General features: G+C 37.5%; 7 protein-coding genes and 1 non-coding gene across 15 annotated transcripts; all 8 read right to left on the reverse strand.

Moving 5' to 3' along the window:
• Positions 1–327: 327 nt before the first annotated feature.
• On the reverse strand, positions 328–2,005 carry LOC137723439 (uncharacterized). Its single transcript, XM_068462636.2, has 2 exons — positions 1,865–2,005; positions 328–1,103 (listed from the first exon to the last, which is right to left on the reverse strand). The coding sequence occupies exon 2, from the start codon at positions 994–996 to the stop codon at positions 565–567; it is 432 nt and encodes a 143-aa protein (XP_068318737.2). The 5' UTR covers positions 997–1,103; positions 1,865–2,005; the 3' UTR covers positions 328–564.
• Positions 1,206–1,376, reverse strand: LOC137724035 (small nucleolar RNA snoR127). Its single transcript, XR_011067157.2, has one exon. It is a non-coding gene; the product is annotated as a small nucleolar RNA snoR127 (small nucleolar RNA).
• A 1,259-nt stretch (positions 2,006–3,264) lies between the features above and the next one.
• Positions 3,265–7,295, reverse strand: CPA (Subunits of heterodimeric actin filament capping protein Capz superfamily). Its single transcript, XM_068461985.2, has 10 exons — positions 6,986–7,295; positions 6,746–6,861; positions 6,496–6,585; positions 5,878–5,942; positions 5,264–5,425; positions 4,954–5,032; positions 4,763–4,840; positions 4,004–4,078; positions 3,887–3,922; positions 3,265–3,689 (listed from the first exon to the last, which is right to left on the reverse strand). The coding sequence occupies exons 1-10, from the start codon at positions 7,089–7,091 to the stop codon at positions 3,582–3,584; spliced, it is 915 nt and encodes a 304-aa protein (XP_068318086.1). The 5' UTR covers positions 7,092–7,295; the 3' UTR covers positions 3,265–3,581.
• Positions 7,296–8,598: 1,303 nt separating this feature from the next.
• On the reverse strand, positions 8,599–12,759 carry LOC137723241 (Phospholipid/glycerol acyltransferase family protein). Of its 3 annotated transcripts, none has more exons than XM_068462397.2 (7): positions 12,408–12,759; positions 11,845–11,963; positions 11,687–11,752; positions 11,355–11,552; positions 10,770–10,888; positions 10,484–10,589; positions 8,599–9,374 (listed from the first exon to the last, which is right to left on the reverse strand). In XM_068462397.2, the coding sequence occupies exons 1-7, from the start codon at positions 12,634–12,636 to the stop codon at positions 8,823–8,825; spliced, it is 1,389 nt and encodes a 462-aa protein (XP_068318498.1). In that variant the 5' UTR covers positions 12,637–12,759; the 3' UTR covers positions 8,599–8,822. The 3 variants fall into 3 exon arrangements, with proteins under 3 accessions (XP_068318498.1, XP_088549118.1, XP_088549119.1); XM_088692992.1 differs by having other exon boundaries at positions 11,845–12,244; positions 12,408–12,716; XM_088692993.1 differs by having other exon boundaries at positions 11,845–12,073; positions 12,408–12,538.
• Positions 12,760–13,437: 678 nt separating this feature from the next.
• On the reverse strand, positions 13,438–15,506 carry LOC137723752 (uncharacterized). Its single transcript, XM_068462944.2, has 3 exons — positions 15,295–15,506; positions 14,419–14,713; positions 13,438–13,894 (listed from the first exon to the last, which is right to left on the reverse strand). The coding sequence occupies exons 2-3, from the start codon at positions 14,669–14,671 to the stop codon at positions 13,857–13,859; spliced, it is 291 nt and encodes a 96-aa protein (XP_068319045.1). The 5' UTR covers positions 14,672–14,713; positions 15,295–15,506; the 3' UTR covers positions 13,438–13,856.
• Positions 15,507–15,850: 344 nt separating this feature from the next.
• Positions 15,851–18,435, reverse strand: LOC137723054 (T-box protein). Of its 6 annotated transcripts, none has more exons than XR_011066841.2 (8): positions 17,877–18,385; positions 17,516–17,593; positions 17,273–17,415; positions 17,084–17,154; positions 16,713–16,808; positions 16,540–16,632; positions 16,286–16,443; positions 15,851–16,179 (listed from the first exon to the last, which is right to left on the reverse strand). XR_011066841.2 is itself a non-coding variant. In XM_068462208.2 (8 exons), the coding sequence occupies exons 1-7, from the start codon at positions 18,327–18,329 to the stop codon at positions 16,361–16,363; spliced, it is 1,017 nt and encodes a 338-aa protein (XP_068318309.2). In that variant the 5' UTR covers positions 18,330–18,435; the 3' UTR covers positions 15,851–16,179; positions 16,348–16,360. The 6 variants fall into 6 exon arrangements, 3 of the variants coding, with proteins under 3 accessions (XP_068318309.2, XP_068318310.2, XP_068318308.2); XR_011066842.2 differs by having other exon boundaries at positions 15,851–16,173; positions 17,877–18,377; XM_068462208.2 differs by having other exon boundaries at positions 16,348–16,443; positions 17,877–18,435.
• A 1,264-nt stretch (positions 18,436–19,699) lies between these two features.
• LOC137723021 (ATP-dependent Clp protease proteolytic subunit-related protein 3, chloroplastic) lies at positions 19,700–23,162 on the reverse strand. Its single transcript, XM_068462176.2, has 10 exons — positions 22,779–23,162; positions 22,385–22,486; positions 21,917–22,039; positions 21,764–21,823; positions 21,218–21,314; positions 21,066–21,139; positions 20,723–20,776; positions 20,562–20,645; positions 20,346–20,473; positions 19,700–20,014 (listed from the first exon to the last, which is right to left on the reverse strand). The coding sequence occupies exons 1-9, from the start codon at positions 23,061–23,063 to the stop codon at positions 20,369–20,371; spliced, it is 984 nt and encodes a 327-aa protein (XP_068318277.1). The 5' UTR covers positions 23,064–23,162; the 3' UTR covers positions 19,700–20,014; positions 20,346–20,368.
• A 1,232-nt stretch (positions 23,163–24,394) lies between these two features.
• On the reverse strand, positions 24,395–26,474 carry LOC137722835 (Rubber elongation factor protein (REF)). The gene is made up of 3 exons (XM_068461937.2): positions 26,286–26,474; positions 25,315–25,539; positions 24,395–25,021 (listed from the first exon to the last, which is right to left on the reverse strand). Exons 1-3 carry the CDS (start codon positions 26,325–26,327, stop codon positions 24,536–24,538), a joined length of 753 nt encoding a protein of 250 aa, XP_068318038.2. The 5' UTR covers positions 26,328–26,474; the 3' UTR covers positions 24,395–24,535.
• Between the last annotated feature and the right edge of the window lie 1,007 nt (positions 26,475–27,481).

Genomic DNA, 27,481 nt, shown 5'->3' on the forward strand with positions numbered 1-27,481 from the left:
ATTATTACACCACCAGCTCGTGATTGATTGAATCATTGAGATGTGACAATATATTCCCCTGTGATTTTTTTTTTTTTTACACTAGGTTGAGTGATTTTTCTATTTATTCCGAGCACAAGCCGATACATTGCCTTTTGTTCTAAGTACTCTAAAAATCTCTCAGGCCAGGAGCATAACCATGATTAATAAAAGAAAATTATTAGTCTAAATATTGTAATTTTTACATTTTTTTTATTTTTTTCTGCATGTCGTGTATAGTGTTTAAAATATCTACGAAATATTACGAAGAAACGAAAAAAAAAAAAAAAATGGTTGCAATGGTATGACTGCAGAACCAAACCCAATCACTATACACAAATCCTCAAGCATTTCTCATCATATGAACAAGGAGATCGTCGCCCACAACACCTAAATTTCACTTCACATACAAGTAAAAGAAATTAGCCCACCCTATGTAGTTTTCTACTTCTAGCGCCGCTCTTCGTAGAAAAAACACATCAGCTCTAGACAATGTGACTACGCTCACGTTTGCGGTTTTTCAATACACAACTACTTCTTCATGGATTAGTATTTGGGAGGAAATATACGAGAATGTGGGGAGATCACAGCCTCCTGAATGTACTTCTTGGAATTATTAGGGTCAGGAACCCAACGAATCTCACTCAAATTTGGGGTCTCAACATATGCCATCAGAAACTCCCCAACCTTCTCAATTTTGCCTCTCTTGCCTGCCCTGAGCAAAAGGTTGTTCCTGCAGTAAGAGAAGATGCCATTGCTCAACTGCACGATGTCACCGGGCTCAAAGGCGTCACACTCGTCCCCCCACAGCTGGAAGTGAACCGCCGCAGTCTCGTCCGCCACTAGCGCCAGGCACGTCTTGTTTTGGGTTTGTGATGAGGTCGTAGTTGTAGTCTTGACGATGCCTTTGTCCAAAAGTATGAACCTTGTGTTTATGTTGTTCTGTGCTGCTGGCACTATGTCTTTCAGTGGCACCATCTCTCGAAGAATGCTCAATGCTTTTGAATCGTCGACATATCAACGTCTGCCTCTTTTCACCAAGCAGATCCGATGGCTATGGTGATGGCAACGAGCTCTAGTTCAGACTGCAGTACCGATACATACAGTTGTTTTAAATGCTTATGCAAAACGAAACTATAAACAATTGAATGTGACACAATAAGAACCGATTATCAAGAGAGGAAAATTCCGGTCAGCAAGGAACCCTATCTCTATTGTATCATCAGATAGATACGCTTCTACAAAAGGCAAATTTCTAAAGCCTTGCCAAGTCCATAGAAGAGACTGGCAAAGCGCTTCGAAAAATTTGCCTCGTGGAGCACATCGACGTATGATTTGGCTAATTTGCATCATCCCAGAGAAAATTAGACACACACAAACGACATGAATTCAAACCAGAACACACACACATCGGGGGAGTTCGAATCAGATCAAACATAAAAGACGCATTCAAAGAAGATGCTGAGGGAAACATTTCATTGACAGATTGAATATGTTCAAGAACAAAATATTGATTGTAACTACAACGAATCAGTAGACAAGTATATTCCTTTTTTATTTTCTAGTTAGTTCGTCTATTCTATTTGTTTAAATTAGATTTTCCTCCTACATTTTCTCAGCAACCAAACATAGTAAAATTGAGAGAAAGATCTTCACTTTACTAAGCAAATTATGGGCCTGCACTAATTTAAGCAGAGAGAATGGAAGCTGCAATCAAGCCAACAACAACTACAACACTATCAGAACAAATACAAAACAAAAATTCAAAATACAATACCAAAGTTTCAAAATTTCAGCGAGAAGAGAATCAAATTCAAAACCCTAACCCTAAAATTCAAATATATACCAGTTTCTACGCCGACAAGTAAGAAATTGCCCTGCAACCCAATCTTCTTCCATCGCAATTTCTCACAGAGAATAATCACAGGGAAAGTTTCTTAACAACAAAAACGTTGCGGCGAGCAATTGTTTCCGAGGCTCGCTAGTAAGTGATAAAGATATTATAGACAACTAATTAGCGCGGGATTTTGACCTAATCCCACTTATGAGTCATCACATATTGGTGAGCACGGCCGGAGCGGGCCTAAAGTCGAAGGGATCAGATCAGACCCGTTTATTACCATCTAAGGTCCGTTTGCCCACTCTAGTCTTGTACCCAAAACTCCTCCTTCAATTTTCTTCTTCGTATGTTTTTTTTATGATTCTTTAGGGAAGTTCGACCCTTCTCAAGCGATCCAGACACCGCTCTATAGGAGCAACTCTACCGTTGCTTATTACCCTGAGGATAGGCAACCCAACCCGCTCCTCCCCTTCTCCAAAACACTCCAACTCACACGGGCAATTGGGCTCAAGGTGAGCTTGATGGAGAAGTCAGACAATAATCGTATGGCCTAGCACCCTACCTATGTGACTAAAGGTTGACGTCATCATGATGTCAGCCACAATTTAAATTATTACAAATTATAATTTAAAAAAAATCTATAAATCCCTAACCATGTTCTTCCATTTTACACCACATTTCAATATTTTTAAATACTTTTAACTAATCTTTTATTACTATCTGAAATTAAAAATAAAGCTATCTTTTATTATTTTATAAAATAAAAAATGCTAATAATTTAATACAAATTGTTTGAGCTATTCAGTTTAGAAGTGGAGATGCACTTAAGCAGTTATTATTCACGACAGTTACCGTTGATTTAAGGGATTTGAGTTGCCTATTGCCCAGAGGACCTTACTACACTGGAAGTGCTCTAATAGAATGATAAGAAATTTTCAGATAAAGACATTTTAACCGTGACATTTGTAATGCACTTCTTATAAAGTATGAGACTCCTCAATGAGTTTTGATACACCTTGAAAACTCGTTAAGGACAACGCCACCCCACCCCATGCTAGTGTCATTCCATGTGAAAACTGCCCTATGAAGTTTTCCTCGTGCTTGAAAACTAGAGTACATCGGCATGGACATTCCGTGTGAGAACAGCCCTACTTCGCATGTGATCTAATATCCTAATGAATAAAGTGTTAAGTTTCTAATGCATCTTAGATTCGAAACTCTCTCTCCCCCAAATTAGCTGGAATACAAATCAAATTATGCTAGATTTGTGATGTGGTTTGCGCGGCTTTTGTCCGCTTTGGTTTTTCCTTTTCGGGTTGTTGCTTCAACAATCCTATTGGGTTTTTTGTACACATCTTTGATGTACTGTTGAAACAAACATCGTTGATTTGATAAAAGGAAGCCAATACACAAATTAAGCCACTCTTCATAACAATTACAAATACAAACTCCGCAACGTCCTCCGCATTGACAAGTTCATAACACAACGAGAAACAGCCACAACCCTTTTACTATACACAACATAAACAACAATTATATTACAGTGCACCAAAACTGAGGGAGAGAAGCTCCAATGGCGGAGACATGACTCAGAATGGAAACGAGCAAAAGGGAAGAATCATAGGTAGGCAAACTCTAAGTACGACTGGCATACTCAAGCTATGGGTCTACATGGGAAGAAACTCGCTCTCTTGGCTGAACATCTTCATTTGAAAAGGTGAACTCACTTTCCGATGCCAAGTTCTTTGGTGATGTCTCTCGTCAAGCTGAACTGCAAGGTATTCTGCCACGGAAATAGGGTGCGCGTAACTGGAAGCTTTCTTCGAAGATCCTGCATCACATCGATTAAGTTTTGAAGGTTAGTACTGACATCAATTACAAAGATGTTTTGGGGTAAGGTAATAGTAAAGAAACAGTTTTTCTTATGCGAATGTGTTTCATGTTCATAATGAACATATTATGTTCGAATATGTTGAACGGTGCAAATGTAATAAATTTAATTTCATTCTTGATGGAAGTTATTAGTACCTTGAAAGTGGTATCAGGCAAATTTGAGTAAGATGCCTACAGAAGTAAATTTGTTAGTGAAGAGCTCAAAAAGTTAAAACATCGGCTATTAACTAGAGAAATTGGTGTATTTTGAACCTCAAGAGATGTTAAGTACTCGGTCTCGTGTTGACGAATAATGTTGCTAATGGCAATTGCACTATCTTCAGAGGACTGCAACAAATAAGAATCATAGGAAATGTTAAGTTGTGAAAATAAAAGTTCAAACAGCCACAGGACATGTTTTATCATTAATGTATCAGAAGCATGACATGGGAACTCATAAGATCACCGAGCCTTGTATCAATGCTTAAGTATTTGTATGAATAATATCAAATTCAACTATAGCCTTTCTGTTTCTACACACAAAAAGTGTCAGATGATTCATAACATGCCGAAAAGACTAAGAAACTGTTGTGATTAATACAAAGATGAAATAAAAATTGAAGTACAAAGTTATACTAAAAGCAATACATTAAAACCTCATTTGGTGGAGAGGATTGGATTAAAATGGATAACCCTCTAAATTCAATGTATTTTGAAAGCTGTGGCGGATGATTTTTCATTTTGAGGGGATTAGAAGAGATGGACATGAAGAAAACTTCTCCCATTGGAATGGATAACTTTTATTTATTGAGTAATCCATCTTCTACCTCCGAGTTCACCACAAATTTTTTTTATTTCTTCTTTCAACATACCTTAAAAATAGTGGCTTCTCCATTTTATATTAATCCTCTACACCAAACGAGCCCTAGGGTTCTAACTAAGGGAAGGTACAATGACCTTGTATGATAGATCACCAAAAGCAATACAAAAATAAAAATGACAATAACCAGAGATAGATATTGTAACATCAACCTGAAAAATTGTTGTATCTTTGCATTCATGTTTTGCATCTAACTGCACATTGCCCTCCTCAAAATAGTGGGCACCTACCTGAAAGAAGGAGAAGAATAGAAGAGCATGGATGAGAAACAGTTCCTTCTTGGTTAGGTGCTTAAGCTATGAACTCAATGCTCCATACTGAAAGCCAAATACATATGAAATACCTGCAGTTTGCCTTTTAATTCCAGCATTTGTATTTCATCTTTGAACTCAATGCTCCATACAGAACGCCAACTACCGTTACTACGCCGCATGACAAATAAACTTATATCAGAAGATTCCCACATAAAAGAGGCAAGAAAAGGAAAATCAACATTTTCTTCTTTCATGTAACTAAGAAAGGACCTGGTATAATAACAAGACAGATTTTTTTAGTAGTTTATAGACTATATATACATCTGTTCCAACTGAAATACAAATGTTAAGGAGAAATAAACAAGCTCGCGGGTAGGGAACAGCACTAATTTCACATACCAGAAATTTTGTGGGCTGTGTCTAGCAGCTGAAATCACCACTACAAGCTCAAAGTCAAATCCAGGGCCCTCCACATCTTTACCATTGCCACAGTACACTGAGCAGACTCCTTTCGGATAAGCTTCACCAACATATTTAAGTATTTCTGCATCCAGAGCACACCTGAAAGGAAAGAATATTAACTTATGCACAAGCCCACCAAACTCCCACAGACACAAGCACACCAATGTACGCATGCACACACAACTGACATAAAAACAGCTATGGTTCTATTTGTGTGTTGCTTCCACAAGCTTCCAATAATTTTTATATTTGTTTCCTTCTTCAACGAGCATGTTACGAAGATAACAGGACGAGAAGTAACACATATATTGCATAGTTCTGTCTAGGTCATTATGGAAAGGGCACTCTCAAATATTAACTTTCTTTGGTAAAAGTATTACTGGTTTGGTAACTCAATATTAACAAAGTAGTAGTTCCTACAGGATTAATGTGAAACTATTCCCATGCCAAATACTTGGAATAAGCACATAAAGATAAGCAGCGCACTTAAAACCCCTAATATGAAGCCAAATATCAACATGTGTAAAGTTTCACGGAAAATAAAAGCATACCGGAATTCCTCAACATATGCGGATGGAAGTTCCTCATCCTGTGCAGGTCTCACCTCTGTACAAACCTGAACCAATTTTAGAACATTTTAATGAAATAATTGGTAACAATTTAAATGAAAAGGTAATAAAGGGTGACAAACAAGGAGAATAACAGGCACACATGTCATATCATACATGCATGGACAAAGTCCAGATGGTGAATGACTCAGAAAAATAGGATGTAATTACAAACAAGAGTAACGAAAGATACACGAAAAGCTTTTATATTAGCCGTATGAATAAATGCACTCATGTGCTTGCCCATCAATTCTCTCAAAAATGTCATAACGGAACAAATGCATGGATGCTTGATTTCTATCATCAGGATCTTCCCCATAAGCAAGGTTCATGCTTTACTAATACTTAATTACCAGTATCCAAGCAAAGGGTTTGTAGCTCATCTTCTCAAGAGCATTCACCCTTGCACCCGAGATCCCCAGTTCGATTCCCCCCTTCCACCACTGTCGCTTATATAAAAAACTACCAGTATCCTAAATTTTAAATATGAGAAACTATATTCTTCACCCCCATTTTCGGTATCATCGGATTTGTGTAATGGAAGAAAAATGAAACACTTGCCTGTTTAATGTGGTCAACTACAGCAACTTGAGCTGTCCTGGGATCAATGAACTCGGTCTCACCGAGCTCACCATATGATGTAACTATAACCTGCTCTCACAAACAGAAACAAAACCCCATACATTTTCAGATTCTGGAACCAAAAATACATCAACAAGGCAATAAAAGTCTGCAAATTTCACAAATTGGGAACTCGAAAATCCATCGAAATGCCGATATTTCATTCGAAAAAGGAAAAAGGAAAACTTACGTCGCCGATTCGGCTCGGCATTTCGATGGAAATCAAGTGGGATTTGTTGTACAGTGGGAAGGCCTCTGACGCAGCCTCCCCGTACAAAACGTCGTCGTTGATTACCGCCTTCACATCTGCCAACCCAGAAGAGAAAATCAAATACAGAATGCGTTTCGCATGATCGATCGAAATTTGAAATTTTACGAAATTAAATAAAAATTAGAGAAAAATGTGAACTTTTGGGGTGAAAGGTGAGACCTTTGGCGACGAATTGGATTTCTCCGGGGGGAGAGTTGAGGAGGAACCACTTTGCTATCTCCTTCTTCTGCTTCTCGCTTAGCTCTGCTTCTTCTTCGTCCGCCATTTTTCTCTGTTTTCAGTCTCTCTCTCTCTATCCTCTCTATCTCTCTCTTCTGAGATTTGATGGGAAATGAACCGGTGTACTGTAAGATTCAGGGGGCAGAGAAAGGAAGAGAGAAACGTGATTCCCTGCGGAGCACGAATAACCTGATCAATCTTGTCCGTTTATTTTTGCGGCGCCTACAGAAATAAACGTCCAAGATTTGTTGTGATTGAAACGCGTGACATAGAAGAGCTGCCTTTGAGGTGTGATCCGTAAAGGGTCACTTGTGGGACTTTGGGAGATGTGTGAGCCTGTGAGGTGGTGACTCTGATGATGAGTTGTTTTGAAAAAACGATATTATCTACATTAACGATAAAAGAAGTGGGTTAAGTTTTATAATAAGATAGTAATAACTTTGTTCAAATTCATTTTTAATGAAAATCAAATTTAAGATCTTTCATTTATAAATAAAAAAGAATACTATTATATCTTAGTGCTAAGTGGCGATGAATTTATGAATTGTGAACCGAAATGATTTTGAGCGGTGGGGATGGCTTTGTAACCACTAAAACCTATTGGGTTCAATGATTGATATGATCTGATCCGTTCGATCATTAGACCTTTATGAGGATAACTAGATGAACGACTCTAATGATTGCTTCCACTGTCACTATGGTGATCTCTCAAGCTAATAACTCGATGTTAAAGAAATTTTTCCATACATAATGCGTTATTGGTCCAAGACGTAAGTGCATGTAAGTCTTGGATAATGATGTTAGATTTCATGTCTTGTTCGACAGATCATAGTCAAGTAGCAATAATTTTAAGGAACTTTAACAAAAAATTCTTAGTACTATTTATTTTAACGAAAAATCATAATTTTACATTAAAAAGTTAATCATGATACTATTTATTTTACCCTTTATTTTGTCCTTTATCTTTTTCAAGCAATTTTCATTAATTTTCCTATAATTTTAACAATGTGGGTGACATGTCAATGATAGATAGTGGGTTGTTAGACATACCTCGTCCAATACACCATTAAATGGCCTGTCTGGAAATTGCTTTAATTTGGCTCAAAATAGTTTTCATAAAAAATGTTTTTTAAAATCATTTCTTAATAAAAACTAGCATACGGGCGCACACAAAAAAATGTAAGAAATTTTTTTTTTTAATTAGAGATATGTTAGGATTACATGTAGATGAGGTTTTGAAAAGAAAAAAAAAGCTAAATTTGGTGCCCCATATTTCTTATTCATGTTCTATTTTAATTAGAGGGTTAAACTGATAATTTAATAGAATTTTGGTTGACAATAAGTATTTTATTAATTAGTAGAGATATAAATGAATTCTGAAAACACACTTAATTCAAGTACTTCTGCAAGAAGCCAAAGTGCTTTTGAACCCCACAAACGTATTTTTCTACTGCATTTAGTCATTCTTTACCCAAAAACAAAAACAAGTGCTTTTAGTTATTATAAAAGCACTTTCAAACAAGTTCAACAAAATAAGGAGGTGCACTGCCATCTGCTAGAATCTTTCACTTTAACTGAAATGAAACCATACATATAAACAAAACGTTCTAAAAACACACCACTAGTAGGAACTTTAACCATTTTGGTACTGAAAACGTTCTAAACCAAAGCTTGATACTTGAAAACAAACGGAAAATTTTCAACCAAAATTTCAGTTCTTTTATGATGAACACCAAAATTTTAATTTACATAAGCCTGTGCTAGATTTATGTTAGAACTAATTCCATTGTGGTAATACATTGGCCTCCAAGTATCGTCTCCATGCCTTCAACGGACCAACCCCGCTACCGCTCGGAGAGGTTTCTTGGACTCTACGGTTCATAAATATGCCTCTAGCTGCGAAACCCATAAACTCACTCTGGTCCATGAAACTACGCATCCGTGATGCAAAGCCACCTTCACGAGAGAAACCCACTCTGTAACTCCAATCAGCAGACCGGGGTTCTTGTGTATGGGGAGGAGCAGCTAGTTGGATCTCAGGTTCTTGCAGCGGTGAACCATCATCTTCGGAAGGTGTAAGGTTCCCCATTCCGAATGATTCCCAATCAACATGCTGCAAAATCACTGCAGCTCGGTCTGTGTTCCGCGCAGGAAGATTTTGTGACCGAGTTACTTGAGCTAATTTGTCGACCTGAACTTTCAGTTCGCTTAGTCTATGACCAATCCTTGAAGATACAGCATCGTACAGCTTTCCTCTTGATACATGCTTAGCTCCTTCAGAATTCAACAAATCATCAAAGTAGATTGGATCGCCAATAACCACCGTCACCTACATTGTCCAATTATATGTGAAAACAGTAAGCTGGACATTATATAAACTACATATTAAACAGGTTTTTATCTGTCCAATTAGTAATCTTAACGTCTCGCCAGCTTATGTAGATAAAGACATGAGCATCTCCAAAGGAGGTAGGGTTATATATAGATGGTTTTTTTTATTGCTAATTATTTTAGATAATAATTGTCAAAAATATAAGCAAAAACAAAAGAAAGTATACAACTTGTATTTGCTTCAAACAGAAGTTAAATTTGACAAAATTTTACACAACTTGTTTGTTATACGTAAAATACGAATAGAATGTTAATATTAGAATTAACCTCATATCATGTCAAGACTGGTTGGGTAGATTTTTTATGGGAATGAGATAGAGATCGGAAGAGACATGTGGCGGTGATGAGTTAAGGGCGTGGTGCGGTTTCCATTGGCTATGATGCATGCTGGGTTCTGAGTTCAGTTTCGCAGAGCAGTTTTATTCTTTGGTAAAGGCACATGCGGAACTTGGGGATTTGGGATCGAGAACGAAGGAAGGTTATTCAATTGGCCGAATCCAGAGAGAGATTTCATGCGAGGAGCTCGTGATGAGAGAGAGAGAGAGAGAGAGAGAGAGAGATTTGGTATGCAAGGCGAAATGGTGAAGCAGGTGAGAGAGAAGGAAAAAAAATGAAATGGTTTGGGGCCAAGAAGGACGATATCGTATCAGGTTGCAAAAGTTTTTTTTTGTTTGTGTCAAAAATAAAAAATTGGCACACACATCAGGTACATGAGATTTGATAGAGGTAGACGTAGGGGGGGCGGCGGTAGGAAGGCTTTTATAGTGAGACCACAAAGAATTTTTACATGCGCATCGCGTGTGCGACTTAGCTAGTGTATCATAAAAGAACAAAACATTGGATAAAGCGTGAAAGGCATCACGGACTGTAATGGTAAAAACAACAATCAAATCCTACAGCAGACAAGGCTACATACGAAGGTATATCTGCTCACTCATATGGTTGCTAAGTATCAAAGTATCTAGCTGGAAGGATTACACCCTATCGAACAGAAACTAAGCAGATCAACACTGAATATGTACTGATAATAGCAAGTATTGGACTTACCATATTGCCTATCCTTGGGATGCTAGCACCAATAGGCATAATGTCCTGCATCCCGCTATGCACAAATGGAACAACCATGGGAATATTGTCGGCGTCAAGGACCAACCTGCCAAGTAAGAATATGCAATAGTTACCGCAAAGTGTTCCAATGAAAAGAACACTACATCCAATTACTGGTTTAATCAATGTGCCATAAGTTACTATCGAAGACTCTCTTTACCGAAAAGCTTACAGATAAAAGCATGGGAGCAATATATCTTTCAAGAAAGGAAGATCAGATCCTCACCTCCCGACACCTCTCTTGGAAGACCCCATGGTTTTTCCACCATCTCGAGAACGACTACCTTCTGGGAAGATGTGAACCCAACCACCTTGATTCAATTTTGAAATAGCTGTGTCCATTCCCTGAATCAATCAAACCATAAAGATGAGAATGTGGCATGGTTATCACACTGTCATTACTCAAAAAATAAAATAAAACATGACATAGAAGAACAAAAACCAAATCAAACATCACTAACTAAAATCTGCATATAGAGTAAATAGAACTGTATCCATCATTCTGCACCAGAATCATTCAGTTAAGCGCCAATTAATTATAAGACAAATTGATAGCTTTTAGCCCTTCCATAGACCCAAGGTACATATGAAATGTTCAAAACAAGTAAGGAAAGAGCATCGTATCTTTTGATTTATCAAACTAAAAGACCCATTTCTAGAAACATATGAAAAGAAGAAGATAAAAATCAAAGCACTACTTATATGCTGCAGAGGTTTGGTTTTATTTGCAATCATACGTGTCATGACAGCACTAGTCCTAACAAACTACCCAACACTTTCAACAAACTTATTGACATAATTAAAAGAATACCTTTTGATAAATCCCATCACCACGAGAAACTGGCAGGACTTTGACAGATCGAAAAAATGCTGAAGTTACAGGATTTGCAAAACAACGATCAGACGCACAAAGTGTCCACCTCAAGTTCTGAGCATCCAGAAGAACATGTCGAGGAAGCAACGCAGAGAGAACAAGCGGATCATCCATAGAAGCAACATGATTGCTGACCTGAAATGGGAATTAAAAAAGTAGCCATAATTACCAATGGGACGACAGAAATAGCGAAGGAGCAAATGGTACTGATGCCAATCAATTCATATGCATTAAGTTTTAGACCCGTAAATAGGATGCTGGGGCGTTACCGTTATAAGAGGCTTGCCTTTGGGTCTGCATAGTACAGCATCATGTAATTTTTCTACACCATACACCTATGACACCCGAAAACCCACATTATTCTTGCAGCCCTCAAAATACAAAATTACAAAATAAAAAACATTTAATACCCCACAATCTCACCTACCTGAACCTGATTCAATCCATTCATAAACACATGACAAACACTGCCAATGACCGGAACAGCCACAGCTTGAAGCATGCGTAGAAGGATTGATTCTTCTTCAGCATTGAATTCCTTACCCACTGCAGGCACCACAATACAAAAAATCGCCCTTTTACTGCTGTCCTCACCGAAAACCCGCCGCAAATTCTTACTTGGGTAGATTACAAAAGCGCAAACTAGTCAAATACTCCTAAAAACATTTGCAAATTCTTCAAGCTCAAAGATTTTCACTTCACTAATGGAATCGTAGCGAAATGCAAGCCTATACCGATAGGAACCCGAAATTGTCCTCAAGATGCAACTTTTACATTCGTGCTAATTCGAACAATGATCAGTCTTGCCTCCTATGCTAGTTAGCTAACTGATTTTTAACAGTAAGACACAAGGTTTTACTACACAAAGTTAGGAAATTGAAATTCCTTCACAGAAACAAATCAATCAAAATTTGCAATCCATCGGAAACGAAAAACACAATAAAAAGAAAATGAATTCAATTTAATTGAAGAAAGGAGGGAGGAAAGGACCTCGTTTGCGGTAGAAGGCGGTGGAAGAAGGGAGGGAATCACGGCGGAAGTCGCGAAAGCGCTCGAGCCAGCGCTGCAATGTGGAGGAGAAGTAACCGTCGTTGGAAAAAATGGGGTGGTGCCGGAGGCGGCGATCCACCTCCACCCTGAACCGCTGCCTGAGCCGCAGCTGCACCGACAGGGCCTTGCTCTTCCATAGATCGCCACGCTCAACCCTCGCAGCAGCCATTACAATTGAATCAGAAATCGAAGAGAGAGTGAGAGAGAAAGGGAGGTTCGAGAAAATTCAAGAGAGAGAGAGAGTAGCTAAGCGCGAGTATAGAGAGTGGTGGGGTCACGTTCGTTGTGCCGGGGCCCGGGGTGCCTAAACTATTCGTTATCGGATAATGTTAAGTAAAATTTTTAGATCATATTTATAAATTATGTGATGCGTTACAAATAATAATAAAATATGTTTGTAATACTTAATTCCCCCTCATTTGGGGCATAACTATCGGAGGAAAGCGTAATGAATATTATACAATTTAATTATCAATAACCATATTATATGATTTACAAAACAATATTTTTTGTTATTATCCCAAAAGTTTCTCTCCAAGTCTTAAAAAAAAGCCTTTTCTTGTCAAACTTTTGTCTCAAAAAGTTGCACGCGACAGATTGTCTCGGTGGATATGATATTTATTTTCAACTCAAATATGTTGGGGATTTTTTTTTTTAAATTATCATTATCATAAAGAGGGAGGGATTCAAAATTCAGGAGGGGTAAGTTATTTTAGTAATTGGAAACGACAATTATAATTGAAAAAATTATCAATGTAAATTTCTACTCAATCAAACAATGGGGAGATTTGAGCCTAGAATCATCTCGAAAAAATTTAGATTTTGCCACTAAATACTACGGTCTAATGATATTCCTTTTACTTATAAATGAGAGGTCTTAGGTTCGATTCTTACCAAATGCGAGTTTAAACTATATTATTTCTAACTCATTGTGAGAATAAGCCCACCTCTCCTCTCTTAGTGTAGATAATAAAAAAAAAATTTGAGATTTTGTGCTACTAAATCAACTATTACATGGCGAATGCTTAAAGAATCATAGCCCAAAACATGGCACAGACTCACAATGGGCTTTCCGCCTAGTGCTTGGGGGTATCCAGACTCAGCCCATCTCAGGCCCAAGTGTATTGCCCCTCGGTTCATTCTACGTTATATAAATCTGAATCATAGTATTCAGAACATTGTACGGAACAAACCGAAAGACGATATGAGAACAACATCGTATGCTCATTAGTCATTACACAAAAATTTCAAGAGAAGAGGTACAGGAACCGAATTCCGATGTCTTTACAGCCTATGCCGATTTAAAGAAAATTCCGAAAGAGAAGAGGTACAGGAAGAAGGCGGGACGTTCTTAATGCCGTCACATTCAACAATTCCATCTATCTAAGGCTATTTTTTGTCGAACTCCCATATGACGCCTCCATCCTCTGCAACACCGAAGCAGGAATATATTAGCATAAGCTCTGTAAACGAAATGGAGTGATTAAAAACCGAAGGACGTAACTTAAAACAATCAGAAATGTATATGCCAGTTCAGAACAACCAAGATCGCCAAAACTGATTGCACAGATAAGGAGATCTAACGTGTTCCTACGGTACATGTCTTGTTAAGGCATTACAACAAACAATTCCGTGAACGTCAGCAGCCTGATCACATATTTCGTACTTTAACATCTTTCGTAATTTCCTAATGTTCAGATGTCTAATATAAACCATGAAGGAACCCCTAAGTTCATGGACAAGGCTCAAAGATAGCGTCTACCGCTAGCATTGCATCTAACCAAAAACATTATTAAACTTGCGAAGGTGAAATTTATATTCGTCTTGATCAGACCAGAACCTGTGATCACTATGCAGAACGCAAGGCGTTCAATCCTACTCTTGTTTTCGGCCCTAGAAGTTGAACCACTCCCTTAAGGAAAGAAACTAACATCGGAATTATAGGGTATACCTCTAACTTTCTTGTTTATCCAGACCTCCAACAGCATGCCAGCACCAATTCCACCAGCGATGCACTCTCCAAAAAACGCAATGTTGTAGGGTAGGGATCTTCGAGGAAGAAAATAGCAATCCGGAATCTGCCTAATCTTTCTGGGAAGCCGCTTCTTTATCCCTGGTTTAACACCGGGGTCCTTCTGCATGTCATTGCCAACAGCTTTCCAATCCACCCCTTTGAACGGGTCTCTTGGCTCTTCGGTTGCCATGACTGTAAACTAGTTCAGTTTAGAGCCTGCACAACCTTGAATCTGAACGTCGTACGCCAAGCAAAAGAACAACAGTAAATAAGAAATCCAATGGAAAAATAACCACAAAAAACATGATGGTAAATTGGTAATGAAAAAGTTTAAAACTTAATCAAGTACATCAATGCCTAATCCAACTTATCATTAGCCAATCCCATAAGCAAATCATTGAGCACTAATTATATGCAGATTTTTTTCAATCCATAATTTCATCCAATGCTTTCTGAAAAATATGCAGAAATCTTAAAACTGGAATTTGCAGCAAAATAATTACCAATTAAAGGAATTTAATTGGGCAAATAATTAACAATTCATATGAAGAATATAATCCCAAAATCAAGCCCTAGAACACCAAATTCTGCATCACAAATTCACAATTAAACAAATCGGGGAAAAAAACATCCGAGTAAGAAAAACGAAAATTTCCCAATTAAAAATCGTGGGTCTATGCAATTCAAGATCACTTATACCAAATAAGTAAAAAGACACTATACAGCAATAAGCAAATGTCACTCAACTAGTGCAAGTTTGTGTTTGGTTGCTGAGAAAATTGAGGGAGATACGACGAGAAAGTAACTTCTTACCGAAAATTAAACCTTCCAGACGAAACAATGAGCGGATTTTGATTAGAAGGCGATTGAAGATTGTTTGAGGTGCTTTTTTTTTCCAAAGGTGTTTGGTTGCTGAGAAAATGATCACAAGAGTAACCAGTGGGAACAAAACCCTGGGTTTTTCTCCCCTAGGTGCTGTTTTAGGGGACGTGACCCTCTCACCAATCAATTAATTCAATTTCTTGAAATTTGATATGACGATTAAAATATAAGTTTTAATAGAAGAGGGCCGGCTGTGTGAGCCCGGAGTCTGGATAGAAACCCGGACCCGACCCGTACTACTTGGATTACTTGATATTTTTAGGGGCCGGATTAAAAGTCCCAAATCGAGTCCCATATGGATTAATGGATACCATACTCTAGCTTTTTTTTTTTCTTTTTTTTTTTTTTTTTATGCAAGTAATAATATGAAAAGGGAATCGAACTCAAAACTTTCAGTGCAAAAATAAGAACAAGAGTCGAACTCTTAATTTTATCAAGCATACAAAGCTAGAATGCTCCGCCGTGAAAGTTTAAAACTCCAAAACAGTTTGCAATGTAAGTGTTCAACAATGCAGATAACTCTAATTTATCATTCAATTCCAAGTTTCAACCTAGTAACAAATACTTGAAGGGATTTCATTCATGGCCCCCCTAATTTCTTGTTAAACAAGCTATTAAATAGTAATACACATTATTTGCAGATCACATCCATCGCGCATTCGGTTTGCTTGCCTTGCAATCTGCCACCAGAATAAACCAAAGCAATCTCTTTTGCATTCCCGGATCCTACTTTCTGCAAGCACCAAAGGAATCATCCTGGCCAGCATACATTGCCCCTCTCTCGTTTGAGGTTCACCCTTGATACATAATCTGCAACTGGCCCGAAAAGAAACTAGAAGCTCATTTCATCAATCTGGATGAACAGAAAACGACCAAGGAAAACTTATAGACTAATAGGTACAAACGAAGAGAGATCCTGTACATGGTTACTTGGCATTGTTGCGTAATAGACTAGTCGATGATGGGAAAGGATATGGCATGAACCTTGAAACAAGCATCAGCAAATAAAAATTTGAAACTTTGACCCTGCATTCCCAACATCCAAGTAGTTCACATCAACTGCAACTTCCCCAAGATCGTCTGAACAGCACCAATGAAAAACATTGTATTCTTAATCTTCGGGAACTTATTTTAGAAAAAAACAAAAATGGCATATCACAAGTTAAAACATCATACCTTCGTATATAGTCCTTGCAACATTTACATATTCAGGTATGAGATCCTTATATATGATTCCATCTGGACGGGCATCCAGTGCTACAAGGACACCTGAAAATCAACAAGCCGCATTACATAACGTTTATGAAGCCATTGAAGCTACTTTCTTCAAATTGGTTAGGCAAAGGTACCTGGTGCTGCCCAAGCTTTGGTTGAATCGCTTGGCAATGGAGCAAGCCAGAGGATGTTTCGCAAGTTCATTGAATCATCATATGTCACATTCGACCCTAAAAGAGGTGATATTAGAACAACAGGTGTAACACACACATTTCGCTGCAAGGTATTACAACATTATATCACCAATTGTAATTGCTTGATATGAGAAACCAAAAAGTTGTGGAACAAATTAGTACTGTTAAGCGGAGGATTTAACTTTAGCTTATTTCTTCGTTAATTTTTCTATTTTCAGACAAATCACTATCAAAGACAGAACGGCTAGTATTCGAGTACTAAAACAGATCTAATAATTGCAAAAAATCAAAGATGTTATTTAGGGATTTACCTACTTGACAGTATCCCATGTTGTATGGAAATACTTCCTTATCATATGCAGGGTATTCTTTGGCATGGAACCTATCAGACATAAAGACATAATCTTAAACAAACTGATGATAGCTAAACATTGTTTGCCGTGCAAATTACAGCTCAAATGTTCCAACAAAAGGGTGCTGCAAGAAAGATACCAACTTACAATATACCAAGTCTTCCACTGTCTATGGCAAGAAAAAGGTGTCCATGGAATAAATCATAGCAACTCAACGACACGTTCAATCCAATATCGGGACCCCGAGCAAGAATAAGTTCAAACAAAAATTCAAGATATGAATTCAACTCCTGCAATGCAACAGAAAAGCACTATATAAATTCACACAGAGGATAAATTTCATGACTAGAACAACTCAAAAACTTGAAGTTTCATTTTTTTTATGCAAACCTCACTTATGAATCGTCTCCCATACGGAGTTCTAGTAAGCTCGCATCGGTCCTCTCTCGATCCCTCAACATCAGGCACCTAATACATTACTAAATTAAACATCCTCTAGTTACAACTAGTGCAAAAAATAACAAGACAATCCGGACATTACTTAAATTCATCAATATTTCAGTTCCATCTCCAAACTAACTAAAATCCAACACAATGAAGACCGATTACGGAACAATTGGAAATCAATGTGCAACAATTTATCATAATCCTACACCAAAGTTACAATTTTTCCCCAAATTCAAGCACAAAAGGCAATCACATACATGAGAAATTGGCAATTACTAAAAGCAATAATGAAAAGGAGACTGACAGTGATCATAGTCGGATCCAAAGCGCGTTGAATCGCAGCCGGGTCTCCGCCGGAGTCAACAGCCAGGCGAGCCAGCTCCAAAACCGGCCGAGGCGGCCACCAAACGAGCTCATCCTCCTCCCGCTGACACAAATCACCACCCTTATGCTTCAAGCTCAAGACTTTCCGATTCGAATAACTTGGCGGGCAATTTCCCTTGGCAATTGGCGAAAAGGGCACGAGGAATCTGAAGCAGGAAGTGAGTTCTTGGGCAACAATGGGGTCAACGGACGAAGAGTGGGATTTGGGGCCCAGCAGAGAGAGCAGGTCCGAAGGAGTGGCTTTGAGAGAAGGGTTTGGAGAAGATCGTCGTGGAAAGATTGGGGAAGATGAAGAGGCTGAGATGGAGTAGGAAGCAGTGAGAGAGAGGGAGAGGAAGATTGTCAGTCGGAGTGACAGAGTGGGCTTCCCCATTTGCCCTCTTCCTTCCCTCTAACATCACCCCTACAAAATATGGTTGTGATTTATATTTGCCAATTGATTCGGTTAGTGGGTTTACCAATTAATCCAACTGAAATTTGTTAGGTTGGTTTAAGTTCTGAAGTTTAAAAAATTTATTTCCGGATAGAAACCCGATCACCCCGTTTAATGCATGAGTTAAGTTAAATTAAAATATTACCAGCATATGAGCTTACATAAAATGTGTGATAAAATTTTTTAGAATGATAGAGAATGTGGGAGCAGGAAGTTTTTTTTTTTTTTTAATTAGAAATATATTAAGATTACATGTAATGTAAGTGAGGCTTTAAAAAAAAAGTAAAATTTGGTTGTGTAAAATTACATTTCTACCTCATATTTGTTATTCATGTTTTGTTTTAATTAGAGTGTTAAACTAGTAATTTCATAGGATTTTGGTTGATGATGAGTGTTTTATTAATTAGTAGTTAAAATATTATTAACCGATTAAAAAGGATCCATCTGAATATCAACAATTTTTTATCATACGTATATGTTACATACTCATATGAATAAAATTTAATAGTTTTTTTTTTGTTTGTCGAAATAAAATTTAATAGTTATTAAACACACTTGTTTATTTACAACTTTAGTTACATGATAAAATTTAGGAAACTTTAACAAAAAGTTTCCGATATTGTTTACTTTAACGAAAAACCACATTTTTACACTAAAAAATCAATCATGATATTATTCACTTTACTCTTTATTTTATCCTTATCTTTAAAACTCAAAGTTTTCAAGTTATTTTCATTAGTTTTCCTTAAAATTTAAGTATTAAGTAACAAATGGTGATTCTACAACACCAAATTCACAAGATTTAAGTTTACTATTACATATGTTTTAAATTATTTGTCACTCATACTCCCTTGGAATAAGAAAGAAATTAAATAATCTCAACTTGTTAAATTTGTCCAACCTAACCCGCCTTACAATGGTTTGTGTAGGTTCATTCGTCCATTTCTTCGGTGAAAATGAGTTTTCAGATTCAATAATGTCAACCTGAACCTATTGAGTTAGCCAATGGATTAAAATCCAACCCGACCAACCCATCCAATGCCCACCCCTGGTGGTAACTATAATGAGACAACTAATATTTAATAAATCTCCTAATACTTTATATTGGATATTGGAATTGAATAGTTTGTTGCCTCCCTTAACATAAACAATGCTTTCTTCATAAACACGTTGATGGCAGGCTGAGTTTTCCTGCCTCGAAAGGGTGGACTGTCATGACGAAACCTCCAGTTGATCCTTTTCTAAAGAAAAAAGAAATTGACCGCCTCCAAAATGTCATCCATAAAAAAGATAAATAAAACAAAATAAAATAAAACTTAATCAAGATATGATATTAAAAATTTCCAAAGCGTTCAACACTATAAACAACATAAGTGTTGTCATTCAACTTTCAAATAGTATGTGTTTTGTGCACCGTCCAGGTTTGTGCTAGAGGCAATTTTGGCATCACTGTTCCATCTCTTCCGTTCAAACAATGCACATAAACAGGTTGTCTTGTCGCTTCATCTTTATACTCCCCACATGAAGATTTCGCACTCTTTACATTAATGCTTCGCCGATCACCGAAGAACCTCCAACAAGCAACCAACCATGTAACAACTTCTACAGTATCCATGTTATAACTCCTGCACCAAGAAGCGTTCTGATCAGAAATCTAGCCAAAGGGATCTTGCCATCAAACACATTAATAACATATAAGAACAGAAATATTATCGACACTAGCTTGCAATGTTCTTGTATAACCATGAGTTAATCTGTCGTTCGTGCCATTTTATTCAAGTTGCAAAGCAGCCTGACATGCATATCACGCCAACACTTATGCACAGATACAACTAGTTTAATGGCGTTGTAGCCTGTGCACTTAAAATAAACACTGATCGACCTGTCATGCCCGTGCACTATTAATTAGTGAGCCATGAATGACAGTCGTTGCATACTGAGGAAAGGTTAACTTACCTATAACGACCACATTGCTTCAATTACAGACCACCAAGTTCATCTACAACTTTGACGCCAGCTTTATTATCCCATTCCTCAGGGGAGGCTACATCTGCCATTATCTTTTCTTGACCACGCCAAAGGATCTGCAGGAGGTATTCCCGCCCTAGATCAGTCAACTTTCCACAAATATTGAAGAAATAGGTTACATTAAGACTATGTAGAAGGACTTACCTTGTCAATCACCCCGAATTCTTTAGCAGTTGTAGAATCCATATAAAATGGTCTTCTCATCACTTTAGCAACAGCCTCCTCTGACTAATACAAAATAACACGATAACATAAGTTCCCTACTTTTGCTCGTACGATGATTAAATCTTATAAAGAGAGCTTACATTTCCAGTGTGTTTGGCCAGAAGCTTTACGAGAATGTCCCTATTTGTGATTACCTGCAAAGTACTTCACCCAATGTAAAAGTTTCCACAAAATGCACAAAATAAATTAAATTCAAAAGATTGTGATGTTATAAATGAAATGAAAGCTTACGTCACAGCCCCTCAGAAACTTCCTCTCATTATATTTTGCATAATGAACAGATAATAACGAAGTGAAAGAAACCTTCCTATTTTGAATCCTCCAAATAAGTTCAGAGGCCATGGAAAAAAAAGAGGTGATGCACAAATATGTGATTAGGACAAGAACAATTAAATGGTGGAAAGAAATGAACGAGGAATTCACCTCTTTTGCACGAATAAGAACATCACTAGCAGGCATCAGTCCAGATGATGGGACACGAGGTTGCTGGATCATTGCTGAAACAGGATTGAAGGAAGTTAACGAAAGTTTTAAAGATCTGAGATTGCAGCCTTTTAAAGCAAAATGTGTCATACCTTTGGCATGTGGCATCATAAATCGTTTGCCCTTAGTTCCTGCTGAAAGCAAAAGACATGCTTGACCTATAGCGGCCCCAACGGCAACCGTATGTATCTGAATGAGCAAGAACAAGTATGTACTAAGGTAAAACGTACAACATTCATATCATAAACAAAAACAAATCATTTCCCTATTTTCCAATGCCCAAATCCCTTCGCATATGTAGTTTCGAGAGTAGGAAGAGGAACATAAAAATGTCAATAAATATTAAATATGCATATAAAACTCTATACACACTACTTGAAAGAATTTATAAACCATCGCCACAATTTCCATTGTTGCAGCATCCCAACCATTTCACCACAAAATAATCACTACTAGCACCAAAGCAACACATTCGTCATTCGCACCACTGCCATGGTGCCACCACTCGCATGCATATCTCCACCTTAACCAATTGCTTTTCTAGAAACACCCCATGTAGATCCAAACCCACACCCAGAACACTAACACCATGGCCAACACCAATTATGCGAAGTGCAACAATTCTTAAAGTGAATCACCTCATTTTTCAACTGCATCATAGCATCATAGATAGCAAATCCCTCTGACTCCATGCCAACCTGAAAAATAAGCAATTGGAATATATTATATAAATAATTGGTAGATACATCATTTCATATCCATCTTACTTTGAACAGAAACACCAGACTTACGGTTTCACCATCATCACGGGTGGTTCCCGTCGAATTAATATAAATATATATTGGTTGTTTAGGATCCATCCATTGCAGATACATCAATTCCGCAACAATAAGCTCTGTGACTGCTGGCACTAACTGAAACATAAGAGCAATTTTCAACAGATTTCACAAAAGGCACGAACAAAGTGACAATAAGATTGATTGAAACCTATTATGAATAGTTTTTCCATTATTCCAGTCTAATTCTAGTCATATCTTCCCCTTCTGAATTACCCAGAGAACACCCCCAAGGCTTACACTCAGAAACAGTGCTACTTTATCAAGACAAACACTTCCCCGTTTTGTTTTTGCATCTCAGCCCCGAAGACATGCCCTGACCTCCCACCAAAAACACGACATGTACTATGAAAAGACAGCAGAATTTGATACTTCCATAAGATGGCATCTACAATAATATAAATATTGGATTCAAAAACTCACAGGCATGCCAATATAAACTATTCTTCCGTGAAGTAACAACGAGGGCAGGTCTGGAGGTGGCTTCTTGGGCCTATGCTCGTTGTAAGAAACCGATCTTTCCACCTAGTTCAAGCAGAGAACAGCATAAGATTAATAACCAAACAAAAAGAATACGGATTAACCGAAAATAACATGGAAACAAATCATTAATTACTACTACAGCACTAACTATATTACAAAAATCAATGTACAGTGAAAAAACCAGAAAATCCAACTAGCACCACCATATCATTAAAACCCCATTAAAATAACTAATTCAAAATTTTCACTTCAATCCTTCAAAAACAGAAGCAATTCATACTTTTAAGTAAAAACTTAGAGAGAGAGAGAGAGAGAGAGAGAGAGAGAGGGGTACTTGGGCAGGAGTGGCCATGAGAATAGGTTCATCAAACACATCCAAGTACGGGAGAGAGTCGGAATTTTGAGGCGGCCGGTTCAGCAAGGTTTCCGGGGACTTGGCAGCCACCGCAGCGAGCCTCGAAAGAAAGGGGTCCTTGGGGTTTATTGGAGGAGTTGGGATTTTGGCCGTTGCTTTGGCGTTAACGGAGCAAAATGCTGTAAGCTTCCGAGCATTTCTGGGTCTAAACGCCGACGCAGGAGCTGACGATATGGAGATTGGCAGCTGCAAACTGCTCGCCATTTGAGATTACTTGGTGGTTGGTTCGTTGTAGTCGGAACTGGAAAGGCTTCGAAGCTTCGGCTGGGAATTTGGAATGGTGGTGGTGTGGAAAAGGTTGGGGATGTTGACTGTGGCTGTTTTAGAGCCCACAAAATGTTGTCCATCTCGGCCCAAAAATAAACCTCATAATCATAGACTTTTTTATGTTTATTTTTCACGTAGAGAGCTTTTAAAATGACTGAAAGCGTTTTTGGTGAAAATATTTTTTAAACTAATTATTTGCAAAAATTCAAGAGGAACCTAGAAAAGCACTTAAAGTTTCCTGCAAAAAGCACATATCTGTTGCTTCTTCCAAAAGCATTTTAAGTTCAAAAAGCACTTAAAATGCTTTTGGAACTTAAAATCAATTTCACCAAAACCGTTCTTAGTCGTTTTAAAAACACTTCCAAACGAGTCATGATTTATTAGTGGAGTGTAATTGTACTTTTATAGGGAATATTTTTGCTCACCAACCTCAAGTGATTGTGAAGCTCACTATTATATTTATCACCGTTAAATAAATTTTAAATTTCAATATGTTTAGTGGATGGATCAAAGAAAATGAAAAGAGTAACGTATACAATTCACCTCGCTTAGTTGTATTAGGATCAATTGTCTACGTGTGAGTTATATAAATTTCGAAGAATATTTGTTTGGCATCGCATTGCGATGAGTAGATGACAAAACAACTTCTAGAATCACATTTACACGCCATTTTTAACTTTCCACACTCTTCTTTATTTATAGTAATTGGATTCAATAAAACGAAATCAACGGAATAAATGAACAAGAATGTGTAAGAAACTAAAAAAAGTATGAAAATCGCTTCCTTTTCACAATAAAAACTAATTATTATACAACAAACCATTATGAATTAGAGCTATCATATAGTTGGTTGCGCACACGCGAGTCATAAATTTTGAAAAACGTTTGCTAAGATTATTAGCACTTTAAAATAGTCATAAAACCCTAAAAAGCAATATAAAATCATTATACACTCTAAAAAGCAATATAAAATAGGGCCTAACTTCTAAACCTTTTAAAATAATTGAAAACCGTTTTTGTAAAAATATTTTTAGAATAAATCTTTAGTAAAAATGCAAATGAATTCTTAAAAAACACTTGAAATGCTTCCTACAAGCACATAACTTATGTTTCTTACAGAAAGCACTTAACTGCTTTTGAAACCCCTTTTTTTTTTTTTCTTTTTTTTTCTTTTTCTGAAAACGCTTTTAGTAATTGTAAAAGCCAACCGTACGAGCCCTCAACGAAAGCCAAGTAAGGCAATTTAACACAGTTACACAAGACGGTAGTAAAAACAAATAAACATATATAAATATTAAATATTAAATATTTGACACAGACTAAAATACCATGCCTAACGGATGGCCGAAATTCTTACGTAAAATCATCAATCCAAAGGGTAAAACAAAACCGACACTTGAAGAACCCATTCAATGAGTGGCGACTTCAGTTTCACCGTGACTTGCAAGCAAAGGCTCCGCTTCGGGCGCCTTCTCGGCGAAAACCTTGGCAATTTTCTCCGTGGGAACCAAAGGCAGATAGGAGGAGACCCTGTAGCCCTTCTCCGCAGTACTCTGCACAGTCTGGTTGTACTTTTCGGAACAATACGCCGCGGTTGGTACAACAACATCAACTACCTTCGGGAGGACTTGGTTCACCTTTCGCCAAGCAGACACAGCACATTGCTCGGCTTTTGGTTCGTACTTGGCATACAGGTCTTTAGCTGTGGGTTCACACTTGGAGTAGACAGATTTAGCACAGCTCGAGGCAGTGTCTACAACCCCTGCACGCTTAAGCTCAGAGGCAACCGCTCGTGCTGCCTCTGGGGCCTTTTGAGCGGCGGATAGAGCTTTGGATGAGGCTTGCTTAACCAGTGGTGGCACACGGCTGTCCAGCTTGGTAACAGATTGATCAACCTGAAGAAGTTCCAATTGCATCATAATTAACAACTTCGCACCTTTGTAATACAACCACCAATTTAACTAAGCTAGTTGAAATCGAAATAGATGCAATCATTGATTTGCCACACAGTAACCCAAATACTGTAAGGCACATCATAATGTACAAAGAAACGATCCCATTGATCAAGATGCACAATGAGGATCACATTTATACCGGTTATTCTCAGCTCTTGGGTTCGAGAATTCCTACATAACTCAAGCGCCACAATAGCATGGAAAAAACCTTGAAACATGAAAAATCGAAGTACCTTGTGGTCCACAAAGGTGAGGAGGTGAGCGGGGACATCATGGTACTTGTTGTAGACAGGTCCAACAACGGTCTTAACTGTTCCCTCCACGGACTCAACACCAGGCTTTAAAGGCCCCGACCTTTCCTTGGCAAAACCGTACAGGTTTATGAAGCAAACCGCAGCGTGAGCTGCAGCCACTTGAACAAATTGGAGGTACTTGAGCCTCTGTTCCTCCTCCTCGGTCTAAAGAATTTATAAAAACAAAAACATATCAATAAATACATTAGCACTTAACAAAGAATTTGTTTATGTATTTTAAGAAATAAGAACAAAGGAGCAAATGACAAAACTTGGGTAAATGTAAATCACTATTTCTTAAAATCCCCTTATATTTTCTTTCCAAATTTCCTAGGCAGCCAAACACTGCCAATCTCAATCACAAATGAACATAGCAATAACATAAAGCCAGGGTTATGGTAACTGCTACTCAGCCTAAATAATTTCAAAAACATAAGTAATTAACACTAATTAAAAAAAAATTATTCATTGTTACCAAAAATAAATGAAAATAAAATGGCCAGAGCAAAAGGGAAAAACTACAAACCTTGTGTTTTCTTAAAATCACATTATATTTTTTGTGTTACAAATTTCCCGGCAGCCAAACACTTTCAAACTCCAACCAAAATGAACAAGGAAATTGCTAATAAGAACAAAGGGGGTATATTACTTGGGTAAATCTTAAACCCCAATCCCATGATATTTTAAATTCCAAAACTTTTCTGGGCATCCAAACACTATCAAACTAACACGGTCAAAGAAATTGCCAATAACAACAAATGGGGGAAATTACAGAACATGGGTATTTCTCAAAACCCATCATCTTTTCAGTTTCAAAATTTTCTGGGCATCCAAACACCACCAATCTCGTCCAAAAATCAACAAATAAATAACACAACAAGGAAAAACAGAAGGAATTTCACGGTCCATACCATCTGTTGCTGCACCGGCACGCTCAAGTCTTCCTGGGCCATAACCGAATACTTTACTTTCTCGTTGGTTGGAATTGAAAATTGAAGGTAAAGATTGGGTTTTTGCTGTAATTTGTTGGAGATTTGGAGGACGACGACTAGGGTTTTATAGGAGGAAGAAAACCGAATGTTAAATCTTAGCGATTAAGAAATCATCGGTGGGCGTGTGTTTTGGCGATGCCAACCGAATCCCAACTCCGCGTGAAAGTTTGTTACGCTTGGCGGGGAAGGAGTCCGTCAACGCTAAGCCGTTGACTGCGTGGGGGTAAATTACGTTTTGGACCTTTTGGCGGTGGGGCTAAGTTCGAGAAGGTTCTGGGTCGTGCTTGACCCACTGGGTCAAGGTGGGTTAAGTTTCAAGGTCCAATATAATATGAGGCATTGAGAATCTTTGGACTTTAAGGCCCAAATTGAGAAACAGCACATATATAATGGAATTGACAATGCTAGAAAGATTATTTACTTGAATTATATATCGTGGACTACATGATGTGGTGTTTTAATTTTTAATTGTCATATCACGTGATTTATAAAATATGATATAAAAATATGATCTTCCTAGTATTTTTCTAATGAAAAAATTTGGAAAACTAATGTTGTTGTTATATATGTGTTTAATATAATCATCATCAGACCGTTGAGATTGTGATTGTATAAAATACATGCAAGTAAGCCAAATCTCTAGCGACTAAGGTCTTTTAGTAAATTTTAAAAATATATCACTCGAGCAACACTTAGATCCTCCTTGAATGAAAATTTCTAAAATTCGAAGAAAAAGGTAAATTCAATAACATGGTCCATCCAAAATTTGGTTGATTATGAAACTTTCCCCAAATTAGCGTTCAATTCAAGCTCATGGCTAGTTCAAATATTAGGAAAAAAATTTCAAGATTTACCTGTCAGATCACGTGATAATACGGGTACACAGAAAGACACTATGTAATTTGTTTTCTCTCATCCTTACTTTTTTTCTCACCCGATAGATAGATGGAGTCTCCCCCAATAGATAGATGGAGACGCCGCATGGAGCAGTCGTATACAAAACTCTCTCTCAACTATCAGATAAAATTTTAATTGTGACAGGAATACGGAAGATATACCACATATTTTTATACAAGTGGTGGAAACTTTTATTTTTTAAGTTATTAATTTTTTTA

Source organism: Pyrus communis, chromosome 4 (genome assembly GCF_041283825.1).
Source record: "Pyrus communis isolate YQ-2024b chromosome 4, ASM4128382v1, whole genome shotgun sequence".
Lineage (NCBI taxonomy): Eukaryota > Viridiplantae > Streptophyta > Magnoliopsida > Rosales > Rosaceae > Pyrus > Pyrus communis.